At 54.0% G+C, this 16754-nt stretch overlaps 1 protein-coding gene across 10 annotated transcripts in view; it reads left to right on the top strand.

Annotated features, from left to right (window-relative positions):
* ADARB1 (adenosine deaminase RNA specific B1) overlaps positions 1–16754 on the top strand; it is a 117522-nt gene that overhangs the window by 79656 nt on the left and 21112 nt on the right. For 8 of the 10 annotated variants that reach the window (XM_074323255.2, XM_074323116.2, XM_074323163.2 and 5 more), the window contains 6 exons: positions 3800–3874; positions 7951–8897; positions 12601–12715; positions 14520–14688; positions 15235–15383; positions 16379–16547. In XM_074323255.2, the coding sequence (XP_074179356.2) occupies positions 3847–3874; positions 7951–8897; positions 12601–12715; positions 14520–14688; positions 15235–15383; positions 16379–16547 (1577 nt within the window). In that variant the 5' untranslated portion in view covers positions 3800–3846. The remainder of the gene's footprint in view (positions 1–3799; positions 3875–7950; positions 8898–12600; positions 12716–14519; positions 14689–15234; positions 15384–16378; positions 16548–16754) is intronic. The other 2 variants (XM_074323293.2, XM_074323368.2) reach the window with 1 other exon arrangement.

Here is a 16754-nt window from a genome sequence, read left to right as displayed (position 1 = left end):
CGCCATGGGGGGGCCACAGTCCAGCTGTCCGGCCACTGAGGAGTATCTGGGCTGTTCCCAGTTTGGGGCCGTTGTGAACGAAGTTGCTGGAACGTGCATCTTCATCTCTCTGGGACAAGTGCCTGCGTTTACTTCGTAAGAAGCTACCAGACTGTTTCTCAGAGTCCTGCACCATTTTCCGTCCCCACCAGCATCTGGGGTTGTCACTGGTTTCTGTTTTGGCCATTGTCATAGGTCGACAGTGGTGTGTCACGTGGTTGTAGGTTGCTTTATCCAGATGGCTAGTGCTTTTCATGTGTTCTTCTTCCATTTGCAAACCCTCTTCATGTCTCTTGCCCATTTTCTAATTACATTGTTTGTTTTATTGTTGAGTTTTGAGAATTGCTTATGTATTCTGTTTGTGGAACATGAGGTGTTCTGATATTTTTCCCGGTCTGTAGCTTGTCTTTTCATCTTCTTCACAGGGTCTGGAGCAGAGCAGAAAGTTTTAATTTCGGTGAGGTCCAACATACCATAGAAAGCCAAGTTTATTTTATGGATCGTGCTTTTGGCATGTGGTCTGTGAGCTCTGCCTGACCCTAGGTCCTGACGATTTCCTCCTGCCGCTTGCCTAGGAGCTGTGTGGTGTATGTTGCGCGCCCAGCCCTGGGCCATGTCGAGTGCATTTCTGTGCAGACACGAGACTTGGATGCCTGGTGGCTCCAACTGCAAGGCTGTCCCGCCTTCACTGAGCTGCCTGATCGAGGCCTGTCTCTGCGTCCTGCTGTCCCCATGAGGTCTGTCTGTGTGTCCTTCGCAGTACCACACTGCCTTTGTGACTAACGCCACATAGTGAGTGTTGAAATCAGCTAGACGGTTTCCTCCCTTATGATGGCTTCTTCTTCCTTCTGATGGCTGCTTGAAAACCTTTCTCGGATAATTCTGACGTCTCTGGGTTGGTGTCTGTTGATTGTCTTTTTTCATTCAGTTTGAGATCCTTCTGGCTCTCGGTGTGATGAATGATTTTTTATTGGAACCCGAACATACCACATTCTGAGACTTTCACTTGAACGTGCGCTTGAGCTGCCACGCTCACACTGCGGTGATGAGGGCAGGGGCCTCCACTGACCCTGCTGCTCGGGGCCAGAGTCCTGACTCACCACTGGGCCTCCCTGACACCCAGCAGGGAGGGGCGGGTACCTCGTCATCTCGTTACAGGTGTAGGTGGGAGTCCAGGCTCCCTGACCCTGCCTTGCAGGGTGGGAGGGAAGGGGAGTCGAGGCCCCCCGGGCCTTGCTGGGAGAGAGGGTGGGTCTGGCTGGAGGAGGGCAGTTCCATCAGTCACGTCCTGTCCGGCCCGGAGGGCCCTCTCCTGGTCCTTTGCCAGGGAGAGCAGCGTTTGGTGGGGTCTTTTGTCTGTGCCTGTTGGTGTTTCCAGGTTGCTGGCCGCTTCAGCTCCGAGTCTGGGATAACAACACCAAAGGAAGACCTGGGGTCCCCTACAGTGCTCGAGTCCTGGCAGGTCTGCCTTCCTCCCTCCCTCCTCAGAGCCCCCTCAGGTTGCTTTCTGTGTGGTGTCAGGGCTGTCACTTGTACCGAGGGGAGGAGGAGGACACCGCTCCGTCTCCCTCCACACGGCTCCCTTCTGCCTGTTTCTGAAGCAGGGCTCCACGTGCGCTGTTTCCGGGACTGGCAGTGCATTTCCCCAGACGCTGTGGCTGCATCTCACCACCCTCTGTGCTTCCCCACACGCCCCCCATCTGCCTCCGTTCTTCGTGCTGCACCTTCTCCTGCAGGCCTGGCTTAACTGCCACGCGCCCAGCTCCCTACCTGACCCTCCAGCCGTGAGGCTCCTCAGAGCACCTGCGTCTTGCGCAGGACGTGCGGTGGTCTTGCACGCCTCTGCGTCCGACCTTCCATTCTAGACCCCAAGGAGATTACTTCGTATTAAAAGTTGCCATAATGAGTGCTCGCTTCGGCAGCACATATACTAAAAAAGTTGCCATAATGGGACTGTAAACATGTATGTCATGCAGGGAGTCACGTGGGATCTCTTCTGGGGTCTCTAGTTGTGCTCCCCACATAAGAACGCAGCACATGGTGAAGCCAAAAAGGAACACCCACGGAGCCATAGATGGGGGAGTCATACCACTATATTCTCGCTGGCGGCTGGGTTGGAGACACAGGAAGCAGGAGCCACACGATCTGCAATCCGCTGTCCATTCTCTCTCTGCCAATCAACCTCACTTGCTAACTGCAATCCGCTCTTGCCAGCTCAGCCACCACCTCCTTGCTAGCCCCCATTTTTTGCTAGCATAGCCTCAGCAGTTATATTAGTGGCCAATGGCTCACTGGTTACAGCTGACGGCCAACTAGTCACAGTTGATGGCCATTTACTACCTGAGCCAGCACCTTTCCACGTGAGGCCAAGAGCCTGGAAACTGCACTCCTGGCTCTGTCCCCACAACATACAAATACTGAGTGCATCGTGAACGCACGTGCCCATGAGCCAGCATCAGCAGTGACCAGAACGCATGCCATGTCATCCCAGCACGCTGGGCCGTCTTATAATAATAAATCCCAGACACGACCATTCCATCTCTGAGAACTTCAGTATGTAGCGCTGAAAGACAATTACTGTTTCTGCACCTAAATTATTAACAGGAATTCCTAAATATAATCAGCTGTCCAGACAGTGCTTGTGTTTCGCTTTCCCAGTCACAGAATTTGATTCATTTTAGGTCTTGTAGTTCCAGCACCGCTTTGCACATGACAGATTTTCAGAAAACATACCTAGAAGTAATTAATGAGTATAAAATAATAATGCTTTTAAAACTACCTGGAACACTAGCTCGAATGAAGGATTCCAGGTAGAGACTCATTTAACTTTTAGCAACAGATTTGCCAGATACACGTGAGGTGGGACATAATTGATAAGTGGCTGTCACAGAAACTCTTGTCGATTAGACATGACACATGAGGTATCTGTGAGATACGCGCGTGCTTTAGCGTTTTAGTCACTGTTCCTAAAAGCAGTGAATTTGCTTGTAGTGCTTTATAACATAAATTTCATTCGTATAAAACGACATGTGGCGACAGATTGCACTTTTTCCTCAGTTGCAATTTGATGGGCTGCTTTATTATAGACCATGTGTTTGTACAGTCGTGCAAAGTACAGCCAATTATTTAGAAAGAGGGAACTCTTAAATTTGTTAATAATTAGGTAACTGCAGTGATTCTTTGAGGATTTCCTGTGGTTTCTCCAGCCAACAAAAATACTAAGCTATACATGGCTGAGAACTCAGGTGAGATTTTAACAAGCCCATGCATGTACTTTTCGTCCCCACGGAGAAGGGGGAGTGTGAAGTGAGGTGCTGTGGCCGCTCTGCTTCCCCGACCTGACCAGAAGGCTGCAAAGGTCCAGTGCAGGTGGGCTGGCTTCTGTCCTCGTCACCTGTCGGCAGCCCCGCCTACAGGAGAGACCCTTCAGAGACGTAAGCGCCGTCACCTTTCTCCCTGGTTCGGAGCGTTCCATGTCCCACCCCTGCAATTGCCCCCACTCCTCAGCGTGGCCCTCAAATCCTCCTTGCGGGGCCCCTTCCCCCTCCGTCGCCCTCCTGCAGCAGGGTCCTCGGGGGTCCTGTGGTGACGTGCTGAAGAGGAGGGGGCATCAGAACACTGTCCTGGTGGCAGCCCGACCCGTCCTCATTTTCTGAGTTTTCGCTTTCGTTTGTAATAATGTCGTCTTTCCACAGAGGAGGCGTACCTCACGCTGCTCCGAAGACGGGCCACTGAATGTTCTTTTCTTGCTGTCTTTCAGACAGAAACAGTCTCCGCCAGTCAAGAACCCTCCCAAAGCACTTTGCCATGGAGCTAGAAGATGAAGAAAACATGAGTAAGGTCTAGGCCTGTTGTGTCCTGTCGAGTCGCAGTTTTTCATCACAGTCTTAGTGTTTCTGTCAATTTAGTTCATGACACTAGTTTGGGGAAGTAATTTTCCTCGGATACGGGCTAATGGCAGTGGCATGTTTTGAGTGTGTGATACCCTCTCTGTTAACCGTGGGCATCTCCCTTCCAGCCGCGTGTCCGGGGCTGTCACTCCTGGTGACAGGCCTGGGCCGGGACGTGCATGTGCCTCCAGGGGCATCTCATGAAGCACCTGCTTCACACTAAGTCATGGCCTGCTTCTCAGGATGCTCGCCAGGTTTCCGTCTGTACAACTGTCACATAACCTTGGGGATGGATTTAAATCGCTGGCCATTAGGCATGGCAGTACATAAATTTTCCATTCAAACACTGTGGCTTGTCCCTAAATTCTGAGGGAAGGGGCTCACGTGAGTCTGCTGATCTTAAGCTTCCAGACTTTAATGAGTTAATATTAGGACTGGAGTGGCCCGAAACTCACCTTTGGGCCCTTCTCCTTCCCACAGTGTCCTCACTGGGGGTGGGGACGGAGGGACTCGGCCATGCCAGCTTCCCCTCTCAGCTTTGTCTGTGAAAAGTTCAGTGAACGTACTTCTCCCTTCTGATTTATCTTTAACCCAGATAGCAGTGCTTTTTAAAAAGGTTTAAAGGCTCCCACAGAAGCTGAGAGCTTGTAGTAAGGGGAGTGCAGCCCTTTCACTTGACGCCTGACGCCTGTGTGTGTGTCTGTGTGTGGTCGTGTGTGTGTATGTGGTGTGTGTGGTGTGAGGGGTGTGTGTGTGTGGTGTGTGTGTGGTGTGTGTGTGTGGTGTGTGAGGGGTGTGTGTGTGTGGCATGTGAGGGGTGTGTGGTGTGTGTGTGGTGTGGTGTGTGTTGTGTGTGTGGTATGTGGGGGTGCGTGTGTGTGGTGTGAGGGGTGTGTGTATGTGTGGTGTGTGTGTGGGGGCATGTGTGTGTGGTGTGAGGGGTGTGTGTGTGTGGTGTGTGTGTGGTGTGGTGTGTGTTGTGTGTGTGTGGTGTGTGGGGGTGCGTGTGTGTGGTGTGTGTGGTGTGGTGTGTGTGTGGTGTGTGTGTGGTGTGTGGGGGTGCGTGTGTGTGGTGTGAGGGGGGTGTGTGTGTGTGGTGTGTGTGTGGTGTGTGTGTGGTGTGTGAGGGGTGTGTGTGTGTGGCATGTGAGGGGTGTGTGGTGTGTGTGTGGTGTGTGTGGTGTGGTGTGTGTTGTGTGTGTGTGATATGTGGGGGTGCGTGTGTGTGGTGTGAGGGGTGTGTGTGTGTGTGGTGTGTGTGTGGGGGCATGTGTGTGGTGTGTGAGGGGTGTGTGTGTGTGGGGGTGTATGTGTGTGCATGGTACTGGCCTGTGTGCACCTGCTCCGGAGCAAGGACACGCAGGGCCGAGTGATGAGTGGCCTTATGCTGAGAGCAGGCACCAGTGACAGCCCAGGTCAGTCCCTTGCCCTGTCACCTGCCCAGAGCCGGCCGGCTGAGGCCGTGGAACCCCGAGCTCTCTAGGCAGAGGGCTTCGGCCTGGCAGGCTGCTCCATGGCCGTCGTGGCAACACGAGGTGGGCTGGGCCTGCGTTCCAGAAACCGCACAGGAGACCTTCTCTCTGGTTGAAGCCAGTCCCTGTCCGTGTGGATGGACACCAGCATGAACAACCTGACAGGTGCTGTTTCAGAAACACGTGGCCCATGCTCTGTGCTGTCACATGTGTGTGGCCTCTGGCAGCCTGGTGGCTGCTGCCTTCAGGTTGGCATCCCCTCCGAGCCCTCTCGTGAGGTCCCCTTAGAAGCAGCCTACGTATCTCCTTGTCAGTCCCACCTGCCACCTCCGGTTCTGCCTGTGCAGAGTGTGCGTGCGACTGTCCCCGTCTCCTTGTCAGGACAGCGGGATGTCGTCCACGGCAGTCACCTGCTTGGCTGGAACCGTCCCGGAGCGTAGATCACGTAACTGTCCCACTGCTCCTGGGGTAGCTTAGCCAACAGATAATATTCTTGGAAAGGTAAGCTGCTGCTTCAATGCTGAAACTTAGCGATGCCAATTCTGTATTTCCTGTCACCTTGGAAGCAACGGAAAATGTTATCATGATGAGTATTCACAGTTGTGAACTAAAGTAACGTGATGTGCCGAGAGAAAGCATCTGCTTAAGAAGAGTTGCGCTAAGGGCTGTCTTTCTCCACTTCTAACATTTCTTTTTCTTTACGTAGTAGTGTTTTTAATAAGATGGAGTGTGAGTAGTTTTCAGTGCTTCTGAAGCAAACAAGAACTCAGAATGTATGTGGACTGTGTCATGGAAAGTGCATTTCTCTTATCATCCCAGGTTGCCGGCCCACTACTGCTTGTTTTGTCTCTTAGAGGAAGGCATCGGGGTATTTCGGAGCTTGTAAATACGGGCTTGGTGCACGCGTGTGCGTGGCGCTGAGCGTCTGCACTGCTGGCTGACCACAGCCGCTCCACACCTGTGAGGTCCTCCTGTCTGCTCCTCAGCCTGCCCCGCCCTGCCCTGTTAGCCCTCTGTGTCCTCTAAGCACCCAGACGAGTAACCTATCGAGCTTTTGCTGGAGGATGTTATAAATGAAAATTTAGTGTCTGTTCCGTCAGCTTTGTCAACTGGGAGAAGTGGTGTGTGCAGAGAGCACGTGTCCGTCCCGGCCTCTGCGACAGGACACGCGGATTTCCCACGGGCTGTGTTTAAATCAGAGCCAATTCCTTACCTCTCGGCTGGATGATGACAGCCTGGGAAACAGAGCTTTCTCTTGGCGTGGCAGCCGGCGGCCCAGACTTCCCGTCACGTTAGGCCTCCATGGGGAGAGCTGATGGAGTGGACACGCAGTCCTTCCTCGGCTTGCTTAGCGTGATGACAGTCTGCTTTACGTCACATAGTGAAACTAGACCCGCCCAGCACGCTGGGCGCTGAAAAATGGTTGACAACTGCCCCAAACACTCCAGTTAAGAGATTTATGGCGGAGTTTTGAAAGCAGTGGTCAGCCTTTGAGTCCCGTTGTTTGTCACATCAACAGTGCATGGCGCCCTGTCTTACGCCTGTTCCCTGAGCTGCCCACGGCCTGGGGAGACAAGCCAGGAAAACGGGAGCTACTTCCCGTTCTCTTTGTTACAGAGCTTGATAAACTTAGAGAGAATAGTAATTCCCCTTTTTAAAATTAAAATCATATTTATTTTGTCCTGAACTTTTAGAGTCCTAAAATTATCTTTATTAATTATAAATATAAAAGGTAGGATAACCAAGTTATTCTGGAAATCCATCAAATACGTTTTAAAAAAAGACGAAATTGCCAACTGGAGCTAGGGAGTCGTGGCCTGCCTGCACCTGCAGTGTTACATCTTGTTCTTATGGATTTTTGCCTGTCATGGAATTAAGAATTCAGATGTAAATCAATCCCCATGTATAGTGAAAAATTTTAAGTGACTACTCGTGAAAAAGCTGTATTTTTCAAAAATAATTTCTAAAAGGCCAGACTACTTTACATAATTACATAAGCAGATACCTAAGATTGATCCCCGAACTGAATCAGATAACTAACATATTGATTGAATGTTTCAAACCTGAAGAACTAATTAGCCTGTATTTAGATACGTTACCTCTTCTGGGAGACACTGCAATTCAAAGCCCAGTGTGAGAGGCAATGCCAAGGAACAGACAGAAAATGCTAAACTAAACACACTTGGCAATATTATCATGAGACTTACTAAGGTCAGGTCTCCCCGAGCTAATTTGTCCCACGTTGTGGTAAGTTTGAACAAAGTATCTATCTGCAGGTGCTTCAGAGTAGTCTCCTAAAAAGTATTTAAAAATTCACCCTTAATGCACAGGCCTTGGTGATAGCAAATAACGGTAGGAGCCGTTTCTGAGCAGTACGTCAGCTCTCCTGCGGCGGGTCAGGCCCACAGCCCCTGGCTCAGTGCCCGGGAGCAGAATGTCTGAGCACACATCACTTACCCAGTTACAAAGAGGTAAAGGAATCTATAAATTTTGCATTTACAAGATCCTGCAACGAAGGCGTTGTAAGTTGCTCTTTCTGGGCACCGCAGGTCCGAGCGGCACAGATGCTAAGGAAAACCGCGGTCTGGACAGCGTGCCCCCCAGGGACGGCCACGCTCCAGGGCCGGCCGAGGGCTGCCTGCTCTCCAACGGGGGCGGCAGTGGCAGTGGCGGTGGCGCCAGCCGGAAACGGCCCCTGGACGAGGGCAGCAATGGCCACACCAAGTTCTGCCTGAAGAAGAGGCGGCGGGCGCCGGGGCCGGCCCTGCCCAAGAACGCGCTGATGCAGCTGAACGAGATCAAGCCGGGCCTGCAGTACACGCTGCTGTCGCAGACGGGGCCTGTGCACGCACCGCTCTTCCTCATGTCCGTGGAGGTGAACGGGCAGGTGTTCGAGGGCTCGGGCCCCACCAAGAAGAAGGCCAAGCTGCAGGCCGCGGAGAAGGCGCTGCGCTCCTTCGTGCAGTTCCCCAACGCCTCCGAGGCCCACCTGGCCATGGGCCGCGGCCTGTCCGCCAACGCCGACTTCACGTCCGACCAGGCTGACTTCCCCGACACGCTCTTCAACGGCTTCGAGGCCCCGGACAGGTCGGAGGTGCCGTTCTGCATGGGTGCCAACGGCGAAGACTCCTTCAGCTCCAGCGGGGACCTCAGCCTGTCGGCGTCGCCGGTGTCCGCCGGCCTCGTGCAGCCGCCGCTCCCCGTCCCGCCGCCCTTCCCCCCGCCCAGCGGGAAGAATCCCGTGATGATCCTGAACGAGCTGCGCCCGGGGCTGAAGTACGACTTCCTGTCCGAGAGCGGGGAGAGCCACGCCAAGAACTTCGTCATGTCCGTGGTCGTGGACGGCCAGTTCTTCGAGGGCTCGGGGAGGAACAAGAAGCTGGCCAAGGCCCGCGCCGCGCAGTCCGCCCTGGCCGCCGTTTTCAACCTGCACTTGGACCAGACTCCGTCTCGCCAGCCCGTCCCCAGCGAGGGCCTCCAGTTACACTCACCGCAGGTGAGGAGCCGTGCGCTCGTGCCTCGCCGTGCCTGCTCTTGCACAGGACCTGGCTTCCTGTCGCTCTGTCCCAGCCAGACGCGCTCGCAGGAAGTGGCTGCTGGGCAGGCGCTCCTCCACGGTCACGTGCTGCCTGGGGAGCCGGGCCACGGCCAGCAGCGCAGGGTCATCAAGCAGTGCCGTCGGCCCTCCCCAGGCTGAGCCTGCACCGGAGGACGGCCCCTTCCACCCCTGCCCACGTGGCCCCCCCTGTGGGGGCCCATCCTGAGGCACCTTTGGGGGAGGAGGGATGTGGGGGGCCGGGGGGTATGAACCGCCGGACTTGCCCTCTCAGGGTATTTTCCTCACAGTCTGGGGACTCTGGGCACAAGAGTGAGGCTGGCCCATCAGGTCAGGGTATCGGGGCCCCAGCAGGACTGGCTGCTCTCTGCATCCTGAGGCCAAGGGGCCATCTACGCAGAGAGTGAGCCCACAGCACCAGGGAGCGTGTGTGCAAGGGGACGGGGCTCTCAGCACACGCTCCAGGGCCCACCAGGTGCTGGAGTCTCTGTACCCAGGATCCCCAACAGACCAGTGGGCCTCCCTCCTGTCCAGCTGGCGTGGGCGGGTACGCAGACTTTGGTCCTGGAAACCCCCCAAGATCAGAGTGCAGGGAGGGTGGGCTCAGACCAGCTTCAGTGGAGGAGAAAGGGCATTGAGCTGCCCCTCTGAGCTCTGCTGCTGTCCTGCTGCTTTTCTTGCAAATCCAAAATTCTCAGGTCTATGAAAACCAGCCTTTTAGGGAGAAGTTCTGACCCTCTTCTCTATTTAGTCTTCTTGTCAAAATATTACTCGGTTTGGAGATAAAATCCATACTGGTCTGATCAGAAAAGGGGCGGACTCAGAGCTGACACAGGGTAGCTGGCTCTCTCCTGGAAGGACCCGGGAGTGTCACTGCTCCTTCCCTCTGAGCCCAGTAGGGAAACCTCTGTGCAGGTGTCCTCTGGGATGACCAGTAGTTCTGAGTTTTAAAAGAAGGAAATCTATTTGATTTTGCCTAAAGCAACCAAACGCAGCATCAGCATACAGCAACACAAAGTATTCTGCTGCTTTTTTTAATGAACCCGACAGTTGCTTCTTAGTGGTAACCTCTTAGCGTTATTCATGACAACGATTAGTCCATTTATCAGTTTACAAGTCAGGGGCACTAGTTCCCCAGTGATTTTTTATTTTCAGGGTTTACTGTTTCTTAAGCTATTTCATCCTGAGTTCAAAGTAGTTCTGATGTGACCTATCTGCCCTCAGCATCACAGGTCACAGGGCAGAGAACTGAAGTCGAATAGTCTGCCTCCCAGATGGCAGTGCTGCAGTGCACACGTGACACCCAGCGGGAGGCAGGGTGACGCCCGCATGCGCCACAGCCCATGTCCCCAGGCCGCTTCTGGGACAGCAGTGACCAGAGCCCGGCCTGGGGGCACTGGGCCTGTGCAGCTTCACTGGGGTGGGGTGTCAGGGAAGCCTCCTGAGGGGGGGTGCGGTGGGCAGGGCCGTCCCAGCCCCAAGTACTGTAGGTGGCGAGCAGTAGTTTTGGATCTCTGGTCCTAGGCCAGTGAGGCTGGGGGAGAGGAGCTGGACACCGTCTCTGCTCACAGTGCCCCCCCCCACTAGCTCCGCCCACTAGCTCAGGATGTGACCTTATTTTCCTGGAGGACCTGGGGTGGCCTTTGCAAAATCAGCCCTATGGCTTTGTTTCTGGGCTCATAGTCTTTGCCCTGGAAGTTTCCAAACGCACAGCTAGACTGGGTATAACTCTTCACCGCTCCCCGAGAGCCCGTGCGGGACTTGGTGGACACCCCCGGTTCTGTGGTGTGCGCCTTCATGGTGCTCATGGTGGCACCAGAGGGTTTAAAACCAAACGTGAGCAGAGCACTGTCACCATTGAGTGACATCGGAGTGGCCTGCCACACCTCAGCACGCTCAGCCTTGAGTGTTGCAGGCGGTGCCACGGGCTTGTGGCGCTGTGGGTTTGGCTCCAGGAGCATGTGACTGTGGTTATACCTGCCCCATTTAGAGGGACAGTCCCATTGTCCCTAGAGAATGAGGTAGCAGCCCCTTTAGGGGCAGAAGCCAGGTGCACAGATGCCCCCATTGAACAGGTGTGTCTACAGAAGTGCCCGACCACCATCCAAGTGTCTCTGAGCTCTCGTTCAACTCCTCTGCTTTGCTCCGAATGTGAGGATACCCTAACCCCACACGAGACGAAACTTTTATCCCTAACCTCTCACTGCTTTTTCCTTCTTTGTAAGTTGGAGTGTGTTGTCCTTTGTCTGTGACACCCTCCCCACTGTGTTTGCATGTCTGTGTTTCTGTCTGTGGTCTGACCCCGTTTCCTGCGCACAGATCGTACCGTGGACACGTCTGCCAAGTATAGTGTGAGGCCCACGGACCCCACCCTGACCTGTCCACTCTCTATGTGTCTTGTGTTGAGTGCTGTCTTCTGGGTCTCGCTGGAATTGCCTGGTGCAGTGACAGGAGGAAAACATCCTGACAACTGTACTTCTAAATAAGTCATCACTTAGGATGGTGACTTTTCTGTTCATTTGGGGCATGTTTTATTAAGGGCCAAGCTGGGGACAATAGATTTGGCCATTTGGTTGTCAAAACAGGTGTGAGATTGGCTGGTTGCACAAACTCCTGCCAGGCGTCGTTTCCCAGGACACTGGGTTCGTTTTATCCCAGGTAAATCATGAGCTGTACAAAGAAGCAGTGTCCCAAATCTTAACAGATGTGTTTGTTTCTGAGAAGCACTCCCTTTACGGCAAGTGGCTGTCGGGTCTCTGACATAGCAATGGAAGGGTTCCAGATGTCATTTAATTCATTCCCTTTAAAGGTTTGGCCTTGAGGACATTCTAGTATCATTGGATCTAAGTTGTAACTGCCCTGGGGCCCTGGTCAGTGCTGGGTACTGAGCGTGTGTCCTGAGCCAGGGACTTGTCGTACACACTAAAATTACCGAGAGGCTTATCTCACAGGCAGTGCCTTTGCCAGGCAGGTGCAAAGCCTACAATGCTTTCATTTGATCACGCTTCAAACTGCCCTTCTCCTGCCCATGACGCTGTGTGTCACGCCCAAGGGCATGCCCATGGCCTCGCCAGCCTGACCTGGACACTCCCTGAGAGCCCGGGTGGCAGAGCAGTGGAGGGCGGGAGGCAGGTGACCCGGGAAGGTACTGTCACTGCCCTACGCCTGGGTTTGCTCCTTGGAGGGCCGGCTGGCGTGTTGTGGCAATGAGGCATGGGCGAGCCTTACCTGCAGGGGTGTGGGCTCTGGGCTGCCCTGTCCTCGGAGACATTGAGGGGTCCAGCCAGGGCCTCTCGTGCTCCTGGGACGTCTGCTTCCGAGGAGCGTTTTGGAGGAAATGCACGCACGCACACACTCATGCAGGCTCACACATGCACGACATGTCTGCTGCTCATGCACGCATGCTCACACATGCTCACACATGTACACATGTATACTCACATGTATACACACTGACATACACCTGTATACACTGTCACACATGTATGCTCACATGCACACACATGTGCTCACGCACACACACACGCTTGCCACATCGACCTGTGTGAGTCTCCAGAAGAGAAGCCATGTATGCTGTCACCTGAGGGAGAGCACGGCTCGCTGGCAGGCCGTGCGGACGCCTGACCCCTGCTGTGGTCCTCAGGTGTTAGCCGATGCTGTGGCCCGCCTGGTCCTGGACAAGTTCGCCGACCTGACGGACAACTTCTCCTCCCCCCACGCTCGCAGGAAGGTTCTTGCTGGGATCGTCATGACAACAGGTACACAGCTTGAGCTATAAAAATCTCTGACTCTAACAGGAAAGCACTTTCTCCCTTCTTTTTCAAAATGTCTGCCATCTGCAAACGAGGGACTGCACTTACACTTTTCCCCTCAGTGTTCATCTCTGCTCCCAGTTCTCATTTGGAGCAGCCCTGGGATAGTACGGACTCCCAGAGTCGTGTGCGTGAAGGTAGCAGCGGCCTTACTAACTCTCGCTTCCCTTGAAAGTAGGACATGTCTGACTTAGCCGCGAACGTGAATGCTGCCGTGTGCGTTTCTGTGTGACTCACAGAGGAGGGGGGGCTCTGGCCATGGCTGGAAGCCCGCGGGCAAAGGCACGGCTTGGGATGGCAGAAGGAATCTGTTAAATTTGTCTACAAGTTCCCAGCGGTGAAAGGACCCCTCCCGAGTCCCCTTCCCACAGCCCAGGACTGGGTCCTTGTGCCACAGCTCCGAGGGTGACTCCTAGGAATGGAGCCACAGCCTGGCCTGCGCCTGGACCCCTGGCACATGGCGGGGGCCCTCTCGCAGCGTCCATGGCCACGCACAGAAAGCGAGCCCTGGGGGCCAGGGGGAGAGGAGCGGGAATGGCCGTGTGTCCATCCCAGCCAGCCGGGAGGAAACCTGCCCTCTGTGTCCTCCCCGAGGTAGCTCTCTGTCCCACTGGGGGAAGGACATGATTCCGGAATCCTTGGCGTTGACCCCCCTTGCGCCCTAGAGAAATGTGACGACTGTTTAATAGTGTCCTCCGTTTGCCGTGACATTTGCTCTGGCCCAGCCGAGCGTGTGTCTGAGGGATGGAATGAACTCTGAACACCAGCTCAGCTGTCAGGTTTTTGTGACGTGTGCTGCCTGTGTTTTCCTCCCTCTTCCCTGTCTCCTGACTGTTACTTGTTACTTAACTGAATACAGCAGTTCCCTGAGCAGGGATGCACGGCCGCTCAGCTGCTCGAGGGAGCTGATGGGTTTGTCACCAGCTTTCAGCCACCTTGGAAGAGGCATGTGTCCTCATGGCAGCATTTGCACCTCAGTGTCAATTTCACTTGGGACCACTGCTCAAAGCCACAATTTACGTCTGCAGGCAGGACCGTGTAGCAACTGGCACGCGGTTCTGACCTCAGACAGCTGCCAGTGGTTGAATGACCTTGGGCAGGTTATTAACCTCTCTGCCTCAGTTTCCTCATCTGGAAAATGGAGACGGTAGTAGCATGCACCTCAGAGGCTGTGGGAATGAAGGGAGAATGCCTTACCTGGCCCAGCCTAGTGCCATCACGTGGTGCCGTAACCAGTGACATTCAGGGTCTTTGCAGCATGTCTGTCGACAAAGTTACTGTCACAGTGGTGGTTCTCTGGGCGTTCCCGTGCGGAGAGTGTCCCTCCAGCACGGTTAGATGGTGACAGATTCCTAACAACATGCTTAGTTACTTGTTTTCCTCCTCGTCCCTCTGCTGTGGGTAACCCTCCTGACCTCTCTAGTACTTTGACGCTGATTTCCAGATTAATGAGCAGAACACGCGGTCCACCTTCCCAGTGCTTCCTCCCCGTGTCCAATGGGGAACATTCAGGAAGAGGCTGGTGCCTTCCAGAGGAGGTAACCTTGGGTGGAGAAGCTGCATGCTGAATAGTGAGGGTGCGGGCACCCAGGAATGTCGCCCAGCACGCCCTGTGCAGGCCTGAGTCTGCCCAGGTCGGGGCAGGCGGTGTGGCTGTGAACGCGAGCGCGTTCTCTGCCACTGGAGGCACCGAGGATGCTTGTCAGGCACGTGACCGTGATGCACATGAGGGGCGTCTCTTGTTTTTCAGGCACAGACGTCAAAGATGCCAAGGTGATAAGTGTTTCCACGGGAACGAAATGTATCAACGGGGAGTACATGAGTGACCGCGGCCTGGCTCTGAACGACTGCCACGCGGAGATTATAGCCCGGCGGTCCTTGCTCAGATTCCTCTACGCACAGCTGGAGCTGTACCTGAAGTAAGTTTGGTGAGGAGATACGCCGAGGAGGCTGTTTCAGGCAGTCTTCCCTCCCCCGCCCCATCAAACCTCTCACGGGACGATTCTCCAAGCAGTAACTTTGTCGGTGACACTGTGGGTGGAGCCCGTCTCCCAGGGTTGGCTAAATTCCAGCACACGCATGCAGGTCGCAGGCCAGTGTTAGACCCCGCGCTTTCGTTCCAGGCGCTGGGATCGAAATGCAGCTCAACAGCCTGGTAAACACAGTCATTTGTGTTCCACTCACTGTGCCCCAAATCAGCCCATCGTGTGTCTAAACTGCTTTTCCTCTCAAAGCCAGTTCTCTGCGTAGCCACTGTGTCTGAATCAGAAATGAGAAGGAAAGAAGTACTCGCATTTCGAGGACATGCCCATCCATTGTTAGCGACAAGAGCAGTGTGGAGTATCGGGACATGGAAGGTTCCAGTTCACACTCCTGCTTGCCCTTGAGAGCCACTGGGAGCCAGACAGACTGAGTTTTGACTGCACACGGCTGTAAAGTTAATTTTGCAACTTACCTCGTTTCAGTAGCAAAGATGATCAGAAGAAGTCCGTCTTCCAGAAGTCCCCACGAGGGGGCTTCACGCTGAAGGACAGCGTGCAGTTCCACCTGTACATCAGCACGTCGCCCTGCGGGGACGCCAGGATCTTCTCCCCCCACGAGCCAGTCCTGGAAGGTACGCCCAGGTTTCTCACGAACAGTGCTGGTTACGTAGTCACAGACAAAGGAAAAAGCCTGCGTGATGCCCTTTGCCCTTTTTAAATGTCAGCCTTGAATGTGGATCTGATAGGAGTAGGTAAAAGCATGAGGTCTTTCTTTTCAATGACTAATTTAATTAGACAATTTTAACGGATGAAAATGTTGATCATAATAAACATTCCAAGTAATTGGCATAGAAATTGTTTTCAGAACTTAAATTGGGAGAGCATATACTCTAAATCAGACAGGTACATCAGCCTCCATAGCTCTGATCAGTTTAACGTGTCATTGGAGTATCCGGCTGAAATTCCAGAAACACGTTTGGACTAATGACACGGGAGACCCCACTTCTGTCGTACGGGTCCCACCTTTCTTTGCATGTGAGTTAGTGCTTTTGTTGTATTTGAATTTGCGTCCACATCTCTCCTCCCAAGCTTAAGCGTTATTTATTCCAAATAGAATGTTTGATGGTATTAATTTTCTTGATTATAAAAGCAGTACACACCCATTGCGGAAAATTGCTAAATATTTTTAAAATATAAGAAAGAAAATTTAAAGCACCCGTGTTCATATGACGTTTGCATGTGCTTCCTGTGGGCTTATTTCTGCATCCTTACAGATTTCTTTTTGAAAATTAAAAAACACAGGAAAAAATATAACCAACAGTCAAATATCCATCACCTAGAATTAGCAAATGTTAGCATTTTGTCCTATTTGCTTCAGCTCAATTTTAATGATAGAAGTAATGTCCCCAACACCTGAGGAAATCACTTTCGTGACTTTGGTTTGTCTTATAGCTTTCCTGTCCAATTTTATGTTAAACTGTACATGTACCTTATAGATGCAGAATAAACGTGGCACATGTGGGCATAAACTGTGTTTTAAATGTATAGGGCGTTGTTAGATGTGCTTCTCAGTGAAGGAGATGGACGTTGCCTACCTGTAGGTTCTCACCCTGTTCTTCTCGCTCAGAACCAGCAGACAGACACCCAAATCGGAAAGCCAGAGGGCAGCTGCGCACAAAAATAGAATCTGGTGAGGGGACCATCCCGGTGCGCTCCAATGCGAGCATCCAGACGTGGGACGGGGTGCTGCAGGGGGAGCGGCTGCTCACCATGTCCTGCAGCGACAAGATGGCGCGGTAAGGCCCTGCCGCCGCCCCCCCGCCCTGCCGCCCTGCCGCCGCCCCCCCGCCCTGCCGCCGCCCCCCCGCCCCCCCCCCCCCGCCCGCCGCCCTGCCGCCGCCCCCCCCGCCCCCGCCGCCCCCCCCCGCCCTGCCGCCGCCCCCCCCCGCCCTGCCGCCCTGCCACCGCCCCCCCCCCCGCCCTGCCGCCGCCCCCCCCCGCCC

The sequence above is a fragment of the Rhinolophus sinicus genome, chromosome 17 (assembly GCF_057876585.1).
Source record: "Rhinolophus sinicus isolate RSI-liver-muscle chromosome 17, RSI-T2T, whole genome shotgun sequence".
Lineage (NCBI taxonomy): Eukaryota > Metazoa > Chordata > Mammalia > Chiroptera > Rhinolophidae > Rhinolophus > Rhinolophus sinicus.
This window is presented reverse-complemented; position numbering and strand designations above follow the sequence as displayed.